The sequence below is a fragment of the Cynara cardunculus genome, assembly GCF_001531365.2.
Source record: "Cynara cardunculus var. scolymus isolate 2C chromosome LG 9, CcrdV1, whole genome shotgun sequence".
NCBI lineage: Eukaryota > Viridiplantae > Streptophyta > Magnoliopsida > Asterales > Asteraceae > Cynara > Cynara cardunculus.
The window spans coordinates 16,897,912-16,921,118 of NC_037536.1; the positions used below are offsets into that span (position 1 = coordinate 16,897,912).

Genomic DNA, 23,207 nt, shown 5'->3' on the forward strand with positions numbered 1-23,207 from the left:
CACAAAGATTTTCGTTCGTTTACGTTCGTTTAGCATGTTTATGAACGAACATAAACGAACACGAACACACCTTATTTCTAAACGAACGAACACGAACACACCTTATTTCTAAACGAACGAACACGAATACAAAGATTTCCGTTCRTTTACGTTCGTTTAGCATGTTTACGAACGAACATAAACGAACACGAACACACCTTATTTCTAAACGAAYGAACACGAACACAKATTTTCGTTCGTTTACCGTTCTTGTTCGTTCGTTTATTCAATTAAGTTAAACGAACGAACATGAACAAACCTCTGTTCGTGTTCGTTCGTTCGGTTCATTTACAACCCTAAGTACCGATAAACAACTCCTAAACTTGTACCCGATGCGTCTTCATCTTTTGAAAACGGTCAATATATACCCAAAAATAATTACAAAAAGTATGGTTTTGGTTATTTGGGTTTTGTTTTGTTTGGGTTTTAGTTGCACCATTTGGATTTCAGGGAAATACGGTAGCACCTTCTAAAACGATATAGTAGCACCGTTAACAAACCTAAATTTTTTACCCTTCGGTGACGAAATAATACGGTGGCACGTGCCACCCATGCCACCTCTACAGGTCCGCCTATGTATGTGGATTAATATGTTTGTATAGATTGGGAAGGTTTTTGTTTGGGAGGGTTTTTCATAGATGGAAGAAGTGTGTTTTTTAATCGGAGGAATAGGTTAGGAAAAACTTGGCTTTCTGTATAAAGCTCCCCTAGAAGCTTACTGAATAAGCCACTTTCTATATCATTAAGCAACTACCAAACAGTCATGTATAGTTGACCGAATAAGCTGCGAGTCCATTAAGCTGCTAACAAACAGGCCCTTAGGGTTTTAAAAATCTCGACCAAAATTAGATAAAAAGACGACTCAGGCATTTCAGATTAGGGCTAGTGCAAATAACATTATGGCTGTTATGCGGCAGTGGTTCGCTCAACCACCTGCCTTCATCTCTGTTTTCAGTTTTACGTTGTGCGAGACAGTGAGAGTGTGCAAGCCCTGTTAGACTACTCTCCAAAAGAGCCCCCCGAGGAGATAAGGGAGATTCCAACATATATCGAGGAGAAATGTTCCAAGTCTAACTGATGTGGATTCTTAACACGTTATTGTATTTTTCAGTTTGACTTGTTGGTAAAGATCATGAAATTAATTGTCCTATCATCAACTTGTTTCCACATCGACAGTGTCGGCTTAGAGGGAAGATTGACTCAAATGGCTGTACATCTGCTTTTCTCGAAGAAAGGTTGAATATGGGTCTAAATTTCCTTCTATCAGCCGAGGTACATACATTTTTTCAATCTGCTTAAAATCTCTTATTGATGTTTACGTATCGCTTTGTTTGCTAAGCTATAAGTTGGACTGGAGAAAGCATTTGGGGTTTTCATATCATGTTTCCCTCTATCCCTAAAAAAATGTTACATTTGACTATTAATAAAATGTTACATTTGACTATTAATAAAATGTTACATTTGACTTAAATACCCTTAATAACGACCAAATAGGGTAATCTTTCGGAATCAGATCATTCTTCGTTGGTTCTTTTTTTAATGATGACCATGACCGCTAAGAAATCAAGTACTTATTGAAAAATCTCCTTTCATCTAGCTTATTGAAGTAGCGTTTCAATAAGATCCGAGGGCCCTTTTTCACCTTTTTTTCCAATTATACCCCTTCGTTTATTTCCAATTAATTTTATAACATGTCCTTTATGGTCATTTTACATTGTCATTTAGCTTATCAACTAGTTTTTACCAAACATGACTAGCTTACCGACTATCAGCTAGTTTATTAGCCAACAATGTAGTTTTTAAAACATAACCTATATCTGATTATTGTTTCCAACAACTAAGGGGCCGTTTACCGAACTCTTACGGGGTAAGCGCTTACCAGACGCCACTTATCTTACTGGTGAGCATCACAAGGATCAAGAATCTTACCCGTAAGAGGCATACCAACTACTGAGAATCTTACCCGGTAAGGTAAATGAGGGTGATAACTCTTACAGGTAAACGGCACTTAAAACGATATATATCAAATTCGAGTCCCGAGAACACTGGTTTCAAACTTCTAAAGTCGATTATGAACTTTTCTTTGTGACAACAAAAGCGTCATATTTGTGAACGTTTTACTCAACTATTTGCATCGTCGTTGATGGTTTGTTTCCTGGATTATGTTATGCAGATAGACCACAAAAAGAAAGACTACAAGTTTGGATTCGGGTTGACAGTTGGAGAATAGATCGAACCCAGATGCAAAACCTAGGATTTACGCTCGTATTTTTTAGTGACATCACTTGTCGTACCCGAGGTATGATTTTTTTTTCAAAAAATCATGATGGACAAATATCAAAAGAGTCAGTTTTGTACTTCTTTCGCACAGCATTATTTGTGGCGGCAATTCCAGCTGCAATGACAGTGTTTAGAGCATAATACATAGATGTCGAAATTTGCAGCTTGGATATGTAATTCAATCGCTGTAGAATGCATCATAATGCAAAATTGACGATACATTTCTTTGGCATAAGTTAACGAGTGTCGCTCAAACGTCGCTTAGCGTCGTGACGTCTGCTGCATATGTTAATGTCCTTGTTTCTACCATTAGGTTCGGTTCCGTTTGGTTTGTTGGATTGGATTTGGAATTTCATTTGAAATCCCACAAAACATATGATTTTGAAATCCGACGGAGATGGTTGGTATTTCACGGGATTCCACATAATTTGTTTGTTTAAAACATTTGTTTTGCAATAATAAATTAATAATTTAATTATTTAAAAAGAATGGAATTCAAATTCATTCCAAGTCCAACATACCAAAGATTTTATAACTCGATTAGACATTGAACTGCTTTGAGTTGAGTTATTTTGTGTTGCATTAGGTTGAGTTGATTGGGTTGGTCAGGTTTTTAGCACCCTAGAGGCGCTCATCGGCTAGGGGTGTCTAAAACAACCGAAACCGAATAACTCATTCGAATCGAATGAGATTTCAGTTAAATGATTTTGTCAACGGAATAAGGGTTTTGAGGCTACAACTAGTTATCAGAACTCTTTCCAATGCTTTGGTTTAGCCCCTAAGCCTTATTTATATGGTCAGTCTTCGAGATTGACCATAACTCTTGATAAGGTTTAATCATTATCTAAAATGATTATTTATTCATCTAATAATATCTTATATAATTATCTAAAAACATTTAAGATAATTACATACATATTTATAGATTAAACTCCGTAATTATAATAATTACAAAACGGTATACATGTTTAGATTCTTTCTTTAGTGGAAACATACGTGTTCTTTGTGTGCGACCCTTTAGATTTACATGATTCGTTAACAGTATATGTAGGTGACACATGTCATGAATATAACATACAAATTGTTTGAGGGGTTTTATACGAGTATTTAATATTGGTTTCTTTTGCAACTAGGATGGCGGCTTTTAAACACGATATTTAAACTACAATAATAATTTTAAAAAAATAATATAAAAATAAAATAAATATTATTTAAAAGAAAATTAATGAATTATTAAAGGCGAACGAGGAATCCATTGGGTGGAGATTAGAGAAGATGGAGACGTTAGTGACCTACGAAACAGCCCTCTTTCACAAGTCTCTTTCCATTTTCTTTTCTTTTCTTTTATTATCTTAAAATAAATTATATCAATTTTATATAGAAAATAAAAATATATATTTATTTTATATCTATACTATATTATAAAATATTTGATAAAAATTTTTAAAAATCATTTTTTAAACATAAAGTACTGTATATTGATGCATATTACTTAAAATTCAAAATTACAAGTAAATTATGCATTAAATACAACTTTTTAAAACTCATTGTTTAAATTCGTGTAATTAACTACGGATAAACATAATCAAATAGAGGATAAACATCTCATTTTGAAAAATAAAAAATCTAAAATATAATTAAGATAATTATCGAGTTTCTAACCGAATGTTTAATTATTATCTTTGATAAAAATTATATAATCAAACCAAAAATAAATTACTTTGTTATTATACCTAAATTAAATTATAATAAAAATTTGAATTAAAGCAAAACGATTTTTAATTATAATAGTGAATTTAATACTAATATCGATTTTTTTAAAATTTTTTATGTTATCTTCAAATTTATATTTCATTCAAAAATAAAAACATTATCGTTTTCTCAAAACATTCAAAAATTAAACATTAAGATGGAGATTTATCTTATTGCATTACGCGAATACCCTTCTAGTTTTTATATAATATAAATATATTTATTTTAATTTTTTTTTTATTACGGACGACCTTTTCCAAATGGATCTGTTATATTTTCTTTCTTATTTCAAATTTAAAGATTTTTTCATTCTCTTTTTTTAGAAGAGATTTAAAGAGCATCTGCGATTTTTTTTGAGATTTTCTGATCGTATCACCCTTTTTCTCTATTTTAAATGCGATTTTATCATAACTGTTGGAGCAAATTTTTCCTAAAGTTTTAAAATTTCTGGAATAATATAGTTGTTGTAGATGCTTTTAGCATAGCTGTTGGAGCATACTTTCTTAAATATCTGAAACTTTTAAATAACATAATTGTTGGAAATGCTCTAAACGAAATCTTTTTATTATTAAAAATGTATTCATAAACAAACGACATACTCCTCAATAGACAGTTTTAATAAGACTGCAGATCATATATATAGAGTGGTTTACTTTACAAACCAAGTCATTTGTATACCATATAAACCATCCTCATCCATTGATTTCATTGTTTAATTTAATGAAATTGTTTCACGAAATTATTTAATCTGATGAAATTCTGGCATATATTTTTTTTTTTGATGAAATTGTTTCATATATTTTTGTTTTCATGTAAAAATGTCATTGTTTCCTATATTCATTTCACATTGTGAAACTTTTTTACGTGTATTTTATGTTTCACAATCACACCAAAAAAAATTCACATTGTGAACCAAGTATATGTGAAACAACACATTGTAAAACAAATATATGTTAATCAATATTCTAAATTCTAGTTTTATATGAAAAAATAATCATATAAAATAACAAATGATGCACAAATTCTCTAAATTATTACAATTTATTCAGTTACATACAAATATATATATATATATATATATATATATATATATGTAATATTAATGCTTATATCATATATTAATAATAATATATATCTTATTCTTAAATTAAAATAAAGAAAGTTGATAAAAGGATCAAAATGTCCCAGTATTAACGGACTCACTAACGGTCGTTAGTTATATAGAAAAAAACAAAAAAAATAATTATAATGATTAAAAATATAATTATTTTCAAATAAAAACAATAATTGGTATAGAGTGATAAAACCATCTCTAATGGTGATCTGGATTGTGAGATTGTAAATAAAGACAAATGTGAATCCCAAATCTTCAATCAGATTAATAACAATCAAGAACAAAATATGAATCTTAGAGAGAATTTTCACCAAAGGTTTTCGTATTCAAATTTTTTAGAATATTACAAATTACAAGGAAAAACTATTTATACCTACAAAGCATTTAAGACAAAATTTACAAATGGAGAAACACTTGAATACAACATTTAAGCACAATTTAAATCCAACAACAAAAAACTTTAAAAAAGAAAAAAATAAATAAATATGATCAGGATCTAGATTACAATCTCATCAACTCCATTTCAATGTCACATTTCCATTGGATATTATTAGATTTTTTTTTTAATAAAACTTATCTGATAAAAAAAATAATTTTATCAAAAAAAATTTAAAAATAATAAATATACCAAAATTTGATTGAGCATGTATGACAAAAAATCGGTCAAGATAATTAATTACGATTATTTATGTATTTCACATCTGTAATTTCCTACTTATTTTTGTGACTTGTTTATTTAATTTTAATTATATGATAAATTTTATATAATTAGAATTACGTTTTAAAATATGGATTGGTCTTTTTGTTTATTCTTTATAAAATTAAAAATTATATATATATATGTATCATTTTTATAAAATAATTTTTTTTAATTAACCTGAATATCCAACCCGTCTTGCAAGCCGACTAATCTTAAGACAACCACCTGTTTTGTAGGTAGTTCGGAGTCACCATATTTGAACCTTCGCGGTCACAAGAAGATTTTTATTCCTCCTTAATAAATAAAAGATAAAACGATATTTTAATTGACATTGAATTGTAAAAGACTGTGAGTAAATAGGTTTAACGACAATACTAATACAATAATTTGAACTTGAACTTGAATTAGGCTGGGTCGGGTCGGGTCGGTGTTAGTGTGTGACTGTCAGTCAGGTATCCTTTCACTTTCTTTAAGGGGCATGGAGATATGTTCCAGATGCGTCATGACCCATCATCCTGATTTTTCTGTCCTTTAATAATCTCTTTGTGGACCCCACCCTTTTAATTTAATGACAAAAATGTCCTCTTCACCTTTATTTATCTTTTTTTTATTTAATTTTTTTAAAAAAATATCGTCATTTAAAAAAAATATAGTATAAAATTACAGTTGACCATTTATGACCGCTTATCTGACGTTTACGAGGAAAACGTCTTTCAGTTACTTATTTTACTGGATTAACATGTAAAGAGCTGAGAATCTTATTTGGTAAGAAGTAAGATAAAGAACGAAAGTCTTATTTGATAAGTGAGAGTGATGAATCTAATCAGTAAACATTTATCTGATAAGATTGTTGCATACGATGTTGTTTTGATATCTAAGAATCTTCCCTCGAAGGTAATTATTAAAGGCGACGTTGATCAAACGTTTACCCAATAAAACATAAGTAATTTTAACATATTCTAATCACATATAGAGTGAACCACAAATTTGGTCCTTGTGGTTTGTCGAAGATAACAATTTTCATCCTTGTAGTTTTATAATTACACAGGGTTTAGAAAATTGTCTGGATTTAGTTTATCCATTTAGGGGTTGTTTACCAAACACTTACCCGATAAGTGTTTATCGGTAAAATTTAACAATACTATTTACTTACCGGGTAAGATTTTTGGTCCATCAAAATGATATCGTAAGCAATAATTTATCAAGTAAGCGCTTACTATGGTAAGAGCCGTTGCCCTCACTTACCGGATAAGACTCTTGGTCTTTGTTTTGCTCTTACCGGGTAAGATTCTTGGTTCTTACCATATTCATTGGGTGAGGTTGTATAACTTGATAAACGCTTACCCAGATAAGCGTTTGATAAACAGCCCCTTAATGGCCGTTAAAGAATTCCGTTAAATAAGATGGAGTTTTTGTCATTTTATTGATTTTTTGTCTTTTATTCTTTCAAACTCGACTTTAAAATTTTGTTTCACATGGTTTTTTGATTGGGTAAAAGAAAAAATCGATAAAAAATAAAATTCTTCTCATTAATTCCACTTTTAAAAGTAAATGTCTACCTTTTTATTATATTCTTAACTATAAGATAAATTTTTTTTCTCTCTTTATAATTAAGGGTAAAATTGTCATTTTATTAATTTAAAAGTGCAATAATTATACATTCTTAAAAGTATGTCTTTTTTTTATTGTGGACATTTGTTTTTGGACAAAAGAGTTGGGTTCCGGTGAAAATAAGAGTTTTACTGAGAAGCTGAGAACAAAACCTTCACATACCTTCATCATTGGACTACATCTATTTTTATCATTATGACCGAAAGTTTAACAAATTCATGTGTGTGAAAAAGAATAAGAGGCTGTTTATCAAACACTTACCCGACAAGTGCTTACCGGTAAAATTTAACACTATTATGTACTTACCGAGTTAGATTTTAGTCTATCAAAACGACATAGTATACGATAATTTACCCGGTAAGCATTTACCATGGTAAGAGTCGTTGCCCTTACTTACCAGGTAAGACTCTTAATCTTTGTCTCGCTTTTATCGGGTAAGATTTATGGTCCTTATTATATTCATCCGGTAAGGTAATGTTTCTTTGTAAACGCTTATCTTGGTAAATGTTTGGTAAACAGCCGTTAAGTGTATATAAAAGTGACGTAGAAATAATTTTTTTAAAATAAATATAATTAAATCTAGCAAATTAAAATTTAAAGATGCAGGTGCAGGGAAAGATGCATGTAGACAAGATGCAGGGTAACAAATCCGTGGATTTTCAATAAATAAATACTACCAAATGGATAAACCTTGGGCTGCCTCCTCGGATTTCACTTTAAACACAACTCCATTTCTGCTTGTGAAGTGTGGCCTCCACTTTCTTCTAGCAATCTCTGTGCTACTTGTGTGTGTGTGTGTTTCAGCTTCTCCAATCAGGTAAATCCTTCCTATCATCTTCTGCAAATGCATCATAACCTTACCGATCTTGATTTAGAGCTATAGTTTTTGATTTGGTTTGATTTGATTGATCTTAGGGTTTAAAGAGCTTATTTGATTCTTTGGTAAACTAGATCTCAAGAGATAATGATGATTACAGATCCATATTCCTTAGACCTCAAATCGGATATTTTGAAAACAATGAGAATAACTGCTTTTGATGTTGTTTAACTGGTGTTTTAGTTGGTTCGAAGGATTACTGGGTTTGCCTGCTCAAATTTATGTGTTTTATTGAAAGGAATGAACAAATTTGTGGGATTATGAAGATTCATATTTACGTATTATGTTGATGTTAAGTAATCAAATTTCCGTAGTTTTTTGTTCTTGTTGTTTTGAAGATATTCGGTTTAGATTCAACACGATCTTCTTTAATCTGATCAAATAAAACCATAGAGATTTGAGGTATAACGAAATGGATCTGTGATCATCATTTCTCAAAGATCCATGTTCAAAAGAATCAAACAAGCTCTTCAAACCCTAACTCGTTTGGTTTAATGAACGGTTTTATCAGTTGGATCTGGAATTGGAATGATTTGGAATTCTAGGAGTGATTGATTTGTAGGATGAATGGAAATTGAATTTTCATTCTTTATAAATTTATAAAAAGCAAATTATGAACAATTATAATTGAATTAATTTTTTATTAATGTTTTTCAATGATTGAACGACTTTTTTTTAATTATAAAACAAATGCTTTTAACATATTTTAAAACATTATTACATCTAAATTATATGAAATCAGGTGAAATATCACCCTGTGGGATTTTTAAAATTCTATGTTTGTCGGATTTCAATAAGATCCTGGGATTTCAAGTCAATAAAATCCTTCAAACCAAACACGGGAAATTTCAATCCCTCGTTTGGTTTATTGGAAAGTCCGGAGTTGAAATCCAGTGATTCCAGTGAAATCCTGCAAATATATGATTTAGAAATACTATGGGGTAGTTGGTGTTTGATAAAATTTGTTGGATTATGTTTTAAAATATGTTAAATAATTAATTAATAAAAGGGTAATTTAATTATTTTTATTATTTGTTTTTATAAATTAGAATGGAAAATTTTCTATAAACCAAACACACCATAAGAAAATGAGTCAAAACCATAGCTAATTCATTCCATCTTAAGGTCAATCTGACATTGACATTGGATGGACTTTTAGCTAAAAGACTTCGGGGATGTCTTTTAGTTGGTTTTCCATGAATTCCTATATGGATAAAAATGTCTTTGTGTATTAATCTTTCTATATAGATTGATAAAGCCTTTTATTTGGGAGGGTCTTTTTGGAATAAACATTCTTTTTAATTGGTTGGGCAGTTTTGGAAAAAACTTGACTTTCTGCATGAAACTCCCAAAAAAGCTTATTGAACAAGTCACTTTCTATATCATTAAACCACTTTCTATATCATTAAGCCACTACCAATCAGTCATACATATACTAGACCGACCGGATAAACTGTGAGTCCCATTAAGCTCATTGAGCTGGCTAACAAACAAGCCCTTAGTATTTTGTTGTGATAGTTAAAGGATATGCAAGGAGGATTCAGAGCGTTTGTATCACATGGAAGCATTGTGAAGAATGCAGTCCTCCAACATGTGCGGTTGGTGAACCCTCTGGTGCGACCATTGACACGTCTCGAGTCAACTTCAGCTGCTCGTATTGAAGAACACGGTTTCGAAAGCACCACGATTTCCGATGTCTTGAAAGGAAAAGGAAAAGGTGCTGATGGCTCCTGGCTCTGGTGCACCACTGATGATTCTGTCTATGATGCTGTCCAATCGGTATGCCATTCTCAGCAGACTGATCTAATAACCTCCAAATCTAACTTAACACTACGGTGAAAGTTATTGGAAGTCTATAATAAAAAACGATTTATACAGAATAGCTTATAGATTTTACATTCTATGATTCTATCCCCACTTGGGGCTTTTTACTTGCAACTTAATGAGTTTAATGGTATAGACGGCTTCTTGCTCAGCCATATAGGAGTGTTTTTACGGCTCATTCGTGAAGCCACTAAGACAAAACGTTTATATGGAATAAGCCAGACAGGACTTCTTATTTGTCCCCATTAAGCCATCTCATACAAACCGATACCCAAAATGCCCATAAATAATCGAACCCTCTATTTTTGCCTCCCTCAAGCCCATCGGTCTCCTGTCCTTTGGAATAACATCTTAACCTATGTAGGGGTTTAACCCAAAAAAAAGTAAGCAACTCCTGGATTGAGCTCACGAATCCCACTTTTCTTCTGTTAAAGTCCCAACTCGACTAGACTTGGATCATTTCTTCTCGATGCATGTTGGAACCTTCGTGCTCATCTCAAGGGCTCTTTTGGAGAGTAATCTAATGCAGTTCCACATACTTTCACATCATCAAATGTGGTTCTTATCTGATATGATGACCAAATGAAAATATTTGTTTGCAGATGACACAACACAATGTTGGTGCTTTGGTTGTGGTTAAACCTGGCGAGCAATCATCCATTGCCGGAATTATCACAGAAAGAGGTGAAACATATGTTGGAACCTCATTTCTATCCTAGGGTTCTTTTGGAGAGTAATCAAATTGGGTTCCACGTATTTTCACAAATTGTTAACAGGTTCTATTTTCCAGATTATCTCAGAAAAATCATTGTCCAAGGAAGATCATCCAAGTCAACCAAGGTCGGAGATATCATGACCGAAGAGGTATGAATATGATTTTATGCTTCGGTTTTCCAATTCATCCAAATTTTAACATATGTTTTTGGTTGTAGAACAAACTTATCACTGTTACGCCCGATACCAAAGTTCTGAAAGCAATGCAGCTAATGACAGGTATATCGGAATTCATTTTGCCATTAAACATCTTAATAACTCGGGGATCCTCCCCATAAGTTGCCAGTTTAAGTCTCTCCTTATAAACCGTGTCTCATGGTTTAGTTGTGGTGTGCGTAAGCTGGTCCGGGTACACTCACGGTTAAAAAAAACTTTGCATTTGATGGATGTTATAGAATGTGATGTGCTTTTAGTTACATTCGTTTGTTTCTTCCGGTTTCGCAGACAATCGTATCAGACACATTCCGGTGATCGACGACAAGGAAATGCTGGGGATGGTTTCCATTGGAGACGTGGTTCGAGCTGTGGTGAGTGAACACAGGGAGGAGCTCGACCGTTTGAATGCATTCATCCAGGGTGGCTACTAGAAACGGGTGGTGAACTGTAAGCCGGGGTTATGGCGACCGGTATGTTCTGTTCAATAACGAGCTAGTCATGTTAGGAGTGTGTAAATATTTTCGCGTTTCTTTCGCTGCAATCGAGGACGTTATATACTCGAGAGACTCGATAATAACAAACTTTTAACTGTTTGAAGCCTTTTATACTCGTTTCTTACACTTCGAATAGTTGTCCTCATGTTGACAATTTCAAATGCTTGAACACTTTTTTAGCTGTGGGTGTTAAAGGTGTTGTTTGTTTACCTCTTAAAAGTTTTATTAAGAGGCAGCATCTGAATCGTTAAGAGGTGAAATATTGTTTAGCAAAAAAGAAGTATGTCTTTTAATGGTTCTAAAACTCTCTGAATGATTTTATATTTTAGCCTTCTAGGTCTCTTTTAACCATTCAACGCCCTAATTTCATTGTAAACAATTACCAAACAATTATTTCTCTTTGGATTTGAACCTGGGACCTCCCGACATTTTTTATTTTCGGAGCCAAAATAACAATTATGTACCATCCTTGTGGTTAATTTTATATTTATTCCCATCAATGGGATTGAATTGTTATTATTTTTTATAAATTCGTTTAAAAAATGTATAGAGGTGATAAAGTTATAAGATATTTTAATAATTTAATAAATGTTAAAATCTTTAAATTATAGAAAGAGTAAAATATAATTCTTTTTTAAGATTTTGATTTTTTTTTATTAACTTGGATGTCCAACCCGTTATGCTAGTCGATTAATATCAGCGCGATGACCTGTTTTGTGGGTAGCATGGAATCGTCGTATTTGAACCTCTATGATTATATAGGGTGTGTTTGGTGCGTTAAACAGGGTGAGACAGGACAGGACATAACACAATTGTACTATGTTTGGTGTGGTTTTATGTGGGACTAACTAGAACAAGGGTGGGACACGGTAGTCCACCTTTTACCCCTGGAACTAAGTAGAACAAGAAATTTTTTTACCACTTTACCCTTAAAAACCTCATATGCATACTGTCCCTTCTTCCCCTTCACAGCGTTGCCTCCATCGCTTCCACCGTCTCCTTCATCAATCGGTCTCTCCTCTCCTCCATCGCTTCCACCGCTCAACCGGCGACCGGTGACGGCGACTGCTGTTTCTACTCGACGAGTTCCTTTCCATCGGTTGTTTCTCCTCTACTCGACAGTATCGACTGCTGTTTCTACTCGACCGGCGACCGGTGACGGCGACGGCAGTCCGACGGTTCCTTTCCATCGCACCCTACCTTCTCCTTTGACAATATCGACTGATGTTTCTACTCGACTGGCGACCGGTGACGGCGACGGCAGTCCGACGGTTCCTTTCCATCGCACCCTACCTTCTCCTTCATCAGGTACACGATTGCCCTCTGTTTGCTATGTTTGGAACGATTTAGGGTTTGTTATATCTGAATCGCTATTTGGGGTTGCTATGTTTGAATCGATTTAGGGTTTTTTTGCTTGAATCAGCTGTTTAATCGACTGGTTGTAATGCTAAATCGGCTGAATCCATAACCAAACATCAAAAACAAATGAACAAAAACCCCAATTCCATAAATTAAATCTAGTTAAATTTCATGAGAAATTTGAGATTTGAAGAATGGAAGTTGCTTACACTCGGGTTTAGAATCTGATGTCGTCTTCTCAAGTGGGTTTGGAAGTATGGTAGATTAATTTGATCATGGTGGTTAGAATTCTAGGATTGACTCACTGGGGGTAAATTGGTCATTTTAACCAGTTCTGTCCAGTCCTATCATGTCTTACCAAACGCTGAACAGATGTCCTGTCCTGTCCTGTCCCACCATGTCCTGTCCTGTCTGCGTACCAAACGCACCTATAAGGATCTTTATTTCTCCTTAGATTTTGACTTTTGAGTTTCTATTTCAGAGAAATTATAGAAAATATATTAGGATGCTTGAGTGAGTCTATTCTATTTATAAAAAATTCTAAATTATGTTGTAATTAAATTTTAGTCAAAGTGAAAAATACTTTTTACTTTGATATTCATATTGATATTTTTTTTCAATTTTTTAAACCCATTTTTTAAAATTTCAATCACAGTTATTTATATTATATTATAAAACATTTGACAAAAACTCTTAAAACCATTTTTATGCATACAGTACTGTTTATTGATGCATATTACTTTAAATTCAAGATTACAAATAATTATGCATAAATACAACTTATATTCATTTTTGAATTTGTGTGACTAACTATAAATAAACATAATCAAATACGGGATAAACATCTGATTTTGAAAATAAAAAATCTAAAATATAATTATGATAGTCATTAGTTATAACAAAATAATTAAGTATTATCTTTATAAAAATTATATTACTAAATAATAAATAAATTACTTCGTTATTAATATAAATTATCATAAATAAAATACTGATTTAAATAAATTACACAAAAAATCAGAACTTTAAATAGTTAATTTGATACTAATATCGATATATTTTTTCAAAATTTTATGATATATTAAAATTTGTATTTTGTTCAAATATAAAAGCACTATCGCTTTCTCAAAACCACTAAAAACCGTATTATATCGACATAGATAAATAACAAAATAAAATATTAAATTTAAGATATATCTCGCTATATTATGCGAACATTCTTCTAATATTTATATAATAATATACTATTTTAAATATATATATTATATAATAATTACAATTTATTGTTATATAGGTACAACTTTTTAATGCATCATAATTTTATAAAACTAACTCAATCAAATAATTTACATATTCAAATACAATATACGTTTTAAGTCATACTAATACTGTTTAAGACCACAAAGATTTATAGAATAAAATCAAATAATAATGTATTGCACAAATAAACTTGTAATAAATTATTAACTGGATAATATGCAGGTTGCAGAATGGTTTGGTGCATAATAATTTAATTGTCAGAATGATTACAATGATATAATACAAAATGAAATATAATTGTTTGGTAATTATTTACAATGAAAGTAGGGCGTTGAATGGTTAAAGGAAGACTCATGATACAAAATCATTCAAAGACTTTTAGAACCATTAAGAGACTTTTTTTTTGTCAAACAAAATTCATCTCTTAATGATTCTGAAACTGTCTCTTAATGGAACTATTAAGAGGTAAACAAACAACCTAAATGATCAGAATGATTAAAAGACTCTCATGATATAGTGTAAAATGAAATATAATTGTTTGGTAATTATTTGCAATGAGTAGGTGCTTAATAGCTAAGGGAGACTCAATAATACAAAATCATTTAGAGAATTTAGAACCATTAAAAAACAAACTTTTTTTTGCCATTCACCTCTTAATGATTAAGATGTTGTCTCTTAATGGAACATAATGCAAAATAGTTTCTTAACAAAATCATTGTTGATGAAACAAGTTCATAACCATTTAATCAAGAGTAAATTACAATTTTTGTTCATGTGGTTTGTTAATAATTTCGATTTCCATATCTATGGTTTGTAATTTATTGTAATTTTCATCTCTAAGGAGCCGTTTATCAAACATTACCCGGTAAGCGCTTACCAGTAAAATTTAACACTATTATGTACTTACCGGGTAAGATTTTAGTTTATCAAAACGACATAGTATACAACAATTTATCCGGTAAGCGCTTATCATAGTAAAAGTCGTCGCTCTCACTTATCGGGTAAGATTTTTGATCTTTGTCTCGTTCTTATCGGGTAAGATTATTGGTCCTTACTATATTCATCCGGTAAGGTAATGTTACTTGGTAAACACTTACCCAGATAAACGTTTAGTAAACGACCCTTAAATTAATTCCTACTCTTTAAGTACGGACCAAAAGAGTAAAGAGTTGTAAATCACAAGAAACAAAACAACAATAAACTATGAATCATAAAGACGAAAATAGCAACAAATACAAACTATAAGGATGAAAACCGTAATTTCTAAATTACGAATTAATTTCTACCTTTTATGTACGGACCAAAAGAGTAAAGAGGTTTAAATCATAAGGGGAAAAAAAAAACTGTAAATCATAAAGACGAAAATACCAATAAATTACAAACTACAGGGATGAAAATTGTAACTTCTAAATTACAAAGACAAAAATCGTAAATTTTAACAATCACAGGGACTTAAAACGTAATTTACACATTAATTAATGTCGGAACCCTTCATTAAAAAAAATGGTTTGATTTTGTTGGGAGAAAAATGACAGCTGTGGGATTTGAACCCACGCCCTTTCGGACCAGAGCCTAAATCTGGCGCCTTAGACCACTCGGCCAAACTGTCTTCATGATGATTAATCATAATTAATATATTTTAATTACTTAATAATTAAATAATCATTAAAAATAAAATTAAACATTTTATTTTGTAAATAGAAAAACCATAAATCGGTTTAATTACGATTACATTTTCAGAAAACCAAAAATTGTTGAATGGAAATCATATATTTGAATTTGATATTTCCACGGTTTACTACAAAAATACTGCAGATCAAGTATTTGAGTTTAATCATAATAAAGTTTTTGAAACAATTTATATGTTTCGAACATGTACAATTTGTATTAACATTATCTGTATTGATTGCGGGGTATGTCCTAGTAGATCGAAAGGAAGTGCTGGTGTGAACCGGGAACCATAGTGTTCGGACTCATGTGCCTTCCAGAACCAGGGGTCTTCGAGCCTGAGCTGATGAAATTGCTGAAGCTGGAGCTAAGATAAGAGCGGAACCCTAATATATTTCTTGGTGACTGTTTTTTATTTGTTAAACATTTATTGGGTAAGATTCTCGATGCTTACTATACATTTTACTGAATAAGATTCTTGGTCCTTCACATTCTCATCCAATAAGGTAAATGACCCAGTAAAAGTTTGATAAATTACCCCTAAATTAGCTTAAAATGATGTTTTAAAGAAAAAATAATGGTACTTTTTAACATTACTAATAATAATATTATTACAATAATAATAATAATATTTTTATTTTCCGGCTACAATCCGGTCCAGTTCCGTCATGTTCCAATCAATGCACACCTAGTGATGGCCAAATCGGCCCGAGACCGCCGGAGGACGGGGACCGGGATAGGCAAAAGACCGGCCCGGCCTAGGACCAGTTATGGGACCGAAAATGGGGACCGGTTGGGGTTGTTGCAGCACACCCCTAAAACTAGAGACGCATAAAAAGCTTGAAACCCAGGTAAGGGCCACGTCTAAATGCCCAACCAGCCAAAGTTTTTTCTTTAAAGCTTGAAAAAACCCGACCTAAAAAAGACTGGTTGGGCCTATATTCGCAATCAAAGCCTGCCTAGCCCAGGCCCAAAAAGCCTGGACCTGCTGCACCCTACCTGGGACCGGCACCCATCCGATCCCATCCCAACACACGAACCCACACCAGATAATCACGTAAACATAAAGAAACATACGGTAAAAGGACGGGATTATTTTGTACAAATACAAAACAGGTTCCGGGTTCGATTCTGATGCCCCTGCTAGCCTTGGCCGCCAAGTGAGCCAATAAATGCCGCTTCACATTGGTGTCCTTGGAGACGGAAACCGTATGGAGTCGGTTGGGGTTGTCGGTAATCAACTTTTTCCCAAATAAATAAATCATCAAAAAGTTACTAGCATATAATTCAACATTATCAACCTCCGTATGACAATCCAAACACAAGTTTTGCCTAAATTACAACATCCTTTTCAAAATACCAACATCATGAACATAATTCATATCAAAAACCGAAAACCTCGAAACTTACCTCGGGTTGCTCGTTTTCTGCTTCGCCTTTTCGATCAGCGGTCTCAACTGCTTCTTCTCCGCCAGAATCTTCAAGAAATTGAACAAAAACGGTATGTAATTGTGTTTCCTTCGGATATTTTCCGTTCTCCACTTCTTGAACTTCTCTTCCTCCACCAGAATCTTCTCAGTCGCCCCCTCGATCCAAGCATTCACTTCCAAAAGCGACTTGTTCAGYGCCTCCACGTTGCCGCCATCCGTCTGCACCGTCGACAGCTGCTGCAGCAGCCGCTCTCTCCTCCGCTGCAGTTCTTTGAGCTCAGCCGTATACATCTCTTTCCGGTTCTTGATTATGGCCATGAGGTTGAACCGTATCTCGTTCTGTGAATACCTTTCAATTCTTTCTTGAATCACAGGCTGCACCAACTTGAGCCAGTCCAGATCACCTTGACCACCTGAACATTGGCCCAGGCTAATGGGTCCCTCTTTCAAGCCGTCAAGCTCGTAAAGCACACCGTCTACGGGTATGTAGCTTATGAAATGATAGACGTCGTCATCTTTTCCAGCAGATTTCTGTTCTTCGGGAACAAAAGGCTCGGGCCTTGCGAAACTATTGTGGGCGGTTCGGATGGCTTCACTGTTGTTAATCGCGAGCCCTTTAAGCTCGGGAGGGAAATTTTTGGTGAATTCTTTCAGTGCTGATAACTCAGGCCCGATATCGACTTCCGGACAGTTCATAAGAATGGAGAGAATCGCTTGAGTAGCACATGCATTGTTAATAACCTGAATAGAATCGTTAGAAGTAACGTAAATCCCGATTTCCAAAGCTAATAATGGTGATTTCAAGTCTAAGAGAGCTTTTGTTATGCAGACGGGACAAGAGAGGCAAAGGTGAAGTAGGCAGATGAAAGAATTCCCAAAGGTTTTAGGGTTTTAATTTAATACGGGTAATTAGCAATGTACCAAGATTGTTCCAAAAAAATGCATTTTATCCCGCTCTGTACTGTCCCGGTTTAATGTCATGTCAAATGCGAGACAAGTTTTTGTCCTATCCCGTCCAGCATATAACACGTGCCCTAATAAAATTGGGGGAGTAAATGGTCAGAATTTTCAGCAGTACTCGTATCCGACATGAAATAGTTGTACGGCTGTATCATGTGAAGATATGCACACTGCTGAAAATTTGTGCATCCACCATTTACCATCTTCTTTATGATAAAATGTCGGTGAAACTGACCTGGCTAGCAAAAAACAAATTCGGATTTGGATCTTTGATTACAAGACGCTCGTCTTTCTCACCCGCACGCCATTTAAATAGGAATATCAACCCATAAACCGGCCTGCAAATTTAAGATTCAAGAAAAAATATGAAGATGAGATTTTGCACGCGGGTATGTGAAGAACGTGAACAGCTAACGCATTAAAAAGCACAAGCAGAAGCATAAAAAAGGATGAATAGTTTACCTAAGACTGTTTAGCGAATCGATATCCAAAGAATATAATTCCTCGACCTGCTTAACCAATCAAAGTTAGAACTTCCAGACTATATATTCACTGTTATCATGACAAAATCAAGACACATCAATCCAGGTCCTAACCAAGGGGACGTTTACCAAACACTTACCGGGTCACTTACCTTACCGACTGAGCATAGCAAAGACTGAGAATCTTACCCGGTAAGAGGCAAGGCAAGGCAAGGATCGAGAGACTTGCCCAGTAAGTGAGGGTGGTGACTCTTACTCAGTAAACGCTTACCGGGTGATAGACTCTTACCAACAATCCCTTTTGATGGCCGGGAATGCCCGATGACGTAAGTAAGGATGATGACTCTTGCTTATAAGCGCTTACCCGGTAAGCAGCCCCTAACACTCCCTCCGTTCCATGATTAGCAATTTACCTCGACTTTGTCAACCAAAATTTTCTTCAAAATTCATAACTTATTTAGTTTTAGTTTTTCATTTATACAAATTGACAGCTTTATCAAACATTTACAAAAAACATTGAAAAAAAATGGCATTATAAATATAGATACGTAAAAATTTTGGTTGGAAAGTACAAGGTTTGACACTCGAGAACAAATAAGGATCTTCGCTGTCAAACAAAGGGAGTAGAACATAGAAGAATATCATCCATGTAAAACAATACCTGCACGCCTTTTACTTGCATTTGTTGTATAAGTTCAGTAAAAACACCTAGAGAAGATGCGGTTTCAATTAGTATCGACCGAACTCGAAAACCAAAATCAATAAAAGAGATAGGTGCAATGAAATATGAAGCAAGTTCAGTTTCTTGTCAGATGAAATGTTCAGATTAGTATGGATATATGGAAAACAAGTAATCTAGTTGATGATTCAACTCTGTGGAAGCCAACAAAACCACACCATATTGAAAACAATCATTATTCCGAGTGTAGAATTGTAGATGCAACTTAAAAAGTGCATATTAAATTCAAATATGTGTTCGAAACTTCTCTGCCGACTAGCTTTCTCCAAAAGCCGCTTCTAACTCTTGGGAAACTATCTTATTTCAAAACATACGACTTTTGATTTGCTCTTTACGATGAAAAAATCTGATCTTTGAGAAACACCACATTCCGAATATCTGATATATTAATGCCCTCAGACGTGTAGCTCGATTGGCAAAGGGGCAGAGCGACTTTGCTCAAATACCAATAGGTCCAAGTTCAAATCCTACAGGAGACGGGCTTGAACCCCTCCGCTAGCCTCAGGCGCTGAGTTAGCTTTGAAATGCCTCCTCGCATGTGGTTCTTAGGGGGCAGGTTCTATGTGGGGCCAGTCAGGGTTGCCGGTAATCAATCTTTGGCCCAAAAATATCTGATATATCAACACTTGCTAGAATCTCGGATTTGACATACAGAAATAACATCTGAAACAATCATTCTTACAATCTACATATGTTCTCTTCTTTTATCTCTCTAATATTCTCAAAGAATAATTCTCGAACTTGTATTCATGAAAAATACAAGTTCAGATTTTTCTGTAGCCCCTCAGCAATACTGCTTCATGGCATGGATACATAAACTTTTCAAGGTTCTGTCATTGAAAATGTCCCCAAGTGTTCAAGACTTCGTAAATCCAACGATGCTAAACAACTTGCATTGAATTTGGACCAACGACACTATGTATGTATGGAGAAATGAGAATAAGGAAGCATACCGGGATCAGATTCAATGGTGCACCAAGACATGATGGCAAATCAATCTGCTGCAATGGAAAACATAAATCATCAATTAAGTTTTATCATATAAAAATAATGTTTTTCTTGATCGACAAGATATTTCATTCCCAACTAAGAGCTGATCGGTAGAGAACATAAAACCAGCGGACATACAGTATAACGACGATGACCATAAAACGCCCATTCCCATTTAAGGAAGAAAAAGAAAATTAATTAGTACTTACAAATATCCTTAAAAGATTGTTTAAGTTAGGTCTTTCCTTCCTAGTTTCTGCAACAATATGTAATTCTTTGTTTTTATAAAAACATACAGAATTAAACTTGAAAATTTTGATGTATATGTATTCAACCCCCCTTCTTTCTATATTAGTCATTACCCAACTAGGACCAACGGATACCACCTTCCATCAACATTTGGAAACTAATACAGGATCATAATCGTAATTTTCCCAAAAACAAAGAAGAAATAGGGTCCCAAATTTCTAATCCAAAAGGTAGCTACTTCTTTTCTCTATTTAGGAAGCCGAGCACGCCAAAGCGGTAGTCCGTTTCCCTCTTTCCGTCACGGGACTAGTTTAAGTATTTAATATAGGATCAATACATCTCCAATAAAATTTCTTATATTGTATGTCTAACTATTTATGTATATACCCAATCAAGGTACCACCAATTCTAAAATTCTTAGATCCAAAGAATCCCTCTATATCCCCTCATACCACTCTATTATTCACAAGCTGATACCCATTTAACAACGAACCCTAAGTGTTACAGAAGCCATGTAGCAATATACAGAGAATCAAACAAGTTACAACGAAGCAGCTCTACATACGAATGCAAATAACAAGCTAAAAAACTATGTTTTACTAATGTCTGCTTCATAGATAAAAATCAAACCATGAATTACACAAATTCCACAGAATCTAACCTTACTCCCGTCTAAATTACATTGTTACCTCAAGGAGACAAACCCTAAAATTGAAATTATTGATTGATGAACATACTAAATCGAACAAAACCAGTCTCAGTACCCCGTATCGAGATTCACCAACAATTAGGGCAAATGATTCATACATACAACGCGAATTGAATAAGATGAGTATCTTTGTGCGTACATACGACTATATATATATATATATATATATATATATATAAACACAGAGAGAGAGAGAGAATTAAATTTAGAGGCTTGGAATGCATTAATGTTTGAGAAAGTAAATACCTGTGTTTCAATGGAGGTCTGCGACGGCTATGGAGGATGGTTGTGGGGGAGAGAATTAGCAGAAGAGTGGGTATAAAGGGGAAGAATGACTATGGATCCGAATATATGGTATGGCTTTTCTGGATACGGGTCCTCTTGGTGATAATTACTACTTTATTATTTTATCATAAATACAAAAAGTATCGGTCGGGAGTTGTTTGTTTATTTCTTAATAGTTTTATTAAGAGGTAATCTCTATAATATTAAGAGGTCAATTTTGTTTGACAAAATAAAAGTCTGCTTTTTAATGGTTCTAAAACCATCTGAATGATTTTGTATATTGGATCTCCCTTAACCATTAAGATCCTTAATTTCATTGTACACAATTACCAAACAATTATATTTCATTTTGCACTATATCATGAGAGTCTCTTAATCATTTTGACCACTTAATCATTCTGCATCAAACCACTCAGCAATTGTCAAACAGCCCCTCAATTTATTTTTCATTTTCATTATAATTTTTTTTGTATAAATGGTCATATCTAGATACCAAACGCAACATAAAAATATATGAAACCTTTTTTTTTATTAACCTGGATATCCAACCCGCTATGATAGCCGACTAATCCCAACAACCACTTGCTTTGCATATACCCTGAAGTCATCGCATTTGAATCTCCATAGCCGCAAGGGGATTTTTATTCCTCATTGGGTTTGAACTTGGATTTTTATATGAAACTTTTTGCATTGCATGGTACACATCTAGTGTTACAGTGAAAACAAAAACAAAATTATGCAGGAATTTGGAAGCAGACATGGGTTTTAGAAACCCTGTTTCTACTCCGGTTTTGTTTATCAATCAGAGTAAAAGCACAAAAGTATGAAAAGACATCTCATAAACGTTTCTTTCTTTTGTGTGATTCATGCCATCTTTAGATAATCTGATAGATATAGTAAGCACTGACACCAAATCCGATTCAACAGATACTAAATGAATCTAATCAAAGGTTAATCGGAGATATCTAGGGTTTCTTTTTTGTATTGTCGTAAATCAGATCAGTTGATGATGCTAAATGTGGTTCTATCTTGAGCACCCATACGCTTAATTTGGAGTTGTGGTTATATATCATTTTTAAGAGTCTTGAATCGAAATAACATATATATATATATATATATATATATATATATATAGGGGCCTATTCAAGGGAGAACTGAGTTGTTTGTGGTAACTGTGAGAACCAATATTAACCACAAATCAATAGATAAATTAGGATTATTTATAAATTTGGTAATTTTAAATTAAAATCTTAATGCAAGTATATTTTTGGTATTTTAAAACTCTCCTCTCTCCTCTCTTCTCTCTTCGGCCACCGTTCTCCGGCCTCCGGCCACCGTCCTCCGGTGATACCACTATGATACCACTGTGATACCTAAAAATATTGACTATGTTAAACAAAAGATACATTGTGATACATAATCATATATAAGATGCATAGTGATACCACTGTGTTA

The 23,207-nt window shown here is 33.5% G+C and overlaps 3 protein-coding genes and 1 non-coding gene across 7 annotated transcripts in view; 2 read left to right on the forward strand and 2 right to left on the reverse strand.

Moving 5' to 3' along the window:
* The window catches only part of LOC112518116 (mitochondrial import receptor subunit TOM40-1-like), a 6,706-nt gene extending 4,103 nt beyond the window's left edge, over positions 1 to 2,603 (forward strand). The window contains exons 10-11 of the mRNA XM_025125693.1: positions 1,216 to 1,311; positions 2,213 to 2,603. Of these exons, the coding sequence (XP_024981461.1) occupies positions 1,216 to 1,311; positions 2,213 to 2,269 (153 nt within the window). The 3' untranslated portion in view covers positions 2,270 to 2,603. The remainder of the gene's footprint in view (positions 1 to 1,215; positions 1,312 to 2,212) is intronic.
* Positions 2,604 to 8,194: 5,591 nt separating this feature from the next.
* On the forward strand, positions 8,195 to 11,797 carry LOC112518438 (CBS domain-containing protein CBSX3, mitochondrial). 2 transcript variants are annotated; one of them, XM_025126129.1, is made up of 6 exons: positions 8,195 to 8,313; positions 9,876 to 10,152; positions 10,800 to 10,881; positions 10,988 to 11,061; positions 11,130 to 11,190; positions 11,416 to 11,797. In XM_025126129.1, exons 2-6 carry the CDS (start codon positions 9,901 to 9,903, stop codon positions 11,556 to 11,558), a joined length of 612 nt encoding a protein of 203 aa, XP_024981897.1. In that variant the 5' UTR covers positions 8,195 to 8,313; positions 9,876 to 9,900; the 3' UTR covers positions 11,559 to 11,797. The 2 variants fall into 2 exon arrangements, with proteins under 2 accessions (XP_024981897.1, XP_024981896.1); XM_025126128.1 differs by having other exon boundaries at positions 8,200 to 8,313; positions 9,892 to 10,152.
* Positions 11,798 to 15,769: 3,972 nt separating this feature from the next.
* On the reverse strand, positions 15,770 to 15,849 carry TRNAL-UAG. Its single transcript has one exon. It is a non-coding gene; the product is annotated as a tRNA-Leu (tRNA).
* A 1,317-nt stretch (positions 15,850 to 17,166) lies between these two features.
* Positions 17,167 to 21,785, reverse strand: LOC112518701 (ubiquitin carboxyl-terminal hydrolase 2). Of its 3 annotated transcripts, none has more exons than XM_025126489.1 (6): positions 21,714 to 21,785; positions 20,473 to 20,520; positions 19,442 to 19,488; positions 18,761 to 18,807; positions 18,534 to 18,636; positions 17,167 to 18,079 (listed from the first exon to the last, which is right to left on the reverse strand). In XM_025126489.1, exons 2-6 carry the CDS (start codon positions 20,501 to 20,503, stop codon positions 17,315 to 17,317), a joined length of 993 nt encoding a protein of 330 aa, XP_024982257.1. In that variant the 5' UTR covers positions 20,504 to 20,520; positions 21,714 to 21,785; the 3' UTR covers positions 17,167 to 17,314. The 3 variants fall into 3 exon arrangements, with proteins under 3 accessions (XP_024982257.1, XP_024982255.1, XP_024982256.1); XM_025126487.1 differs by having other exon boundaries at positions 18,761 to 18,810; positions 21,714 to 21,781; XM_025126488.1 differs by having other exon boundaries at positions 18,761 to 18,810; positions 20,473 to 20,517; positions 21,714 to 21,769.
* Between the last annotated feature and the right edge of the window lie 1,422 nt (positions 21,786 to 23,207).

Coding starts and splice junctions, on each gene's coding strand:
- LOC112518438 (XM_025126129.1), top strand. CDS start 9,901: ATGCAAGGAGGATTCAGAGCGTTTGTATCACATGGAAGCATTGTGAAG. Junction 11,062..11,129: donor GAGATATCATGACCGAAGAG/GTATGAATATGA, acceptor TTTTGGTTGTAG/AACAAACTTATCACTGTTAC. Junction 11,191..11,415: donor AGCAATGCAGCTAATGACAG/GTATATCGGAAT, acceptor CCGGTTTCGCAG/ACAATCGTATCAGACACATT.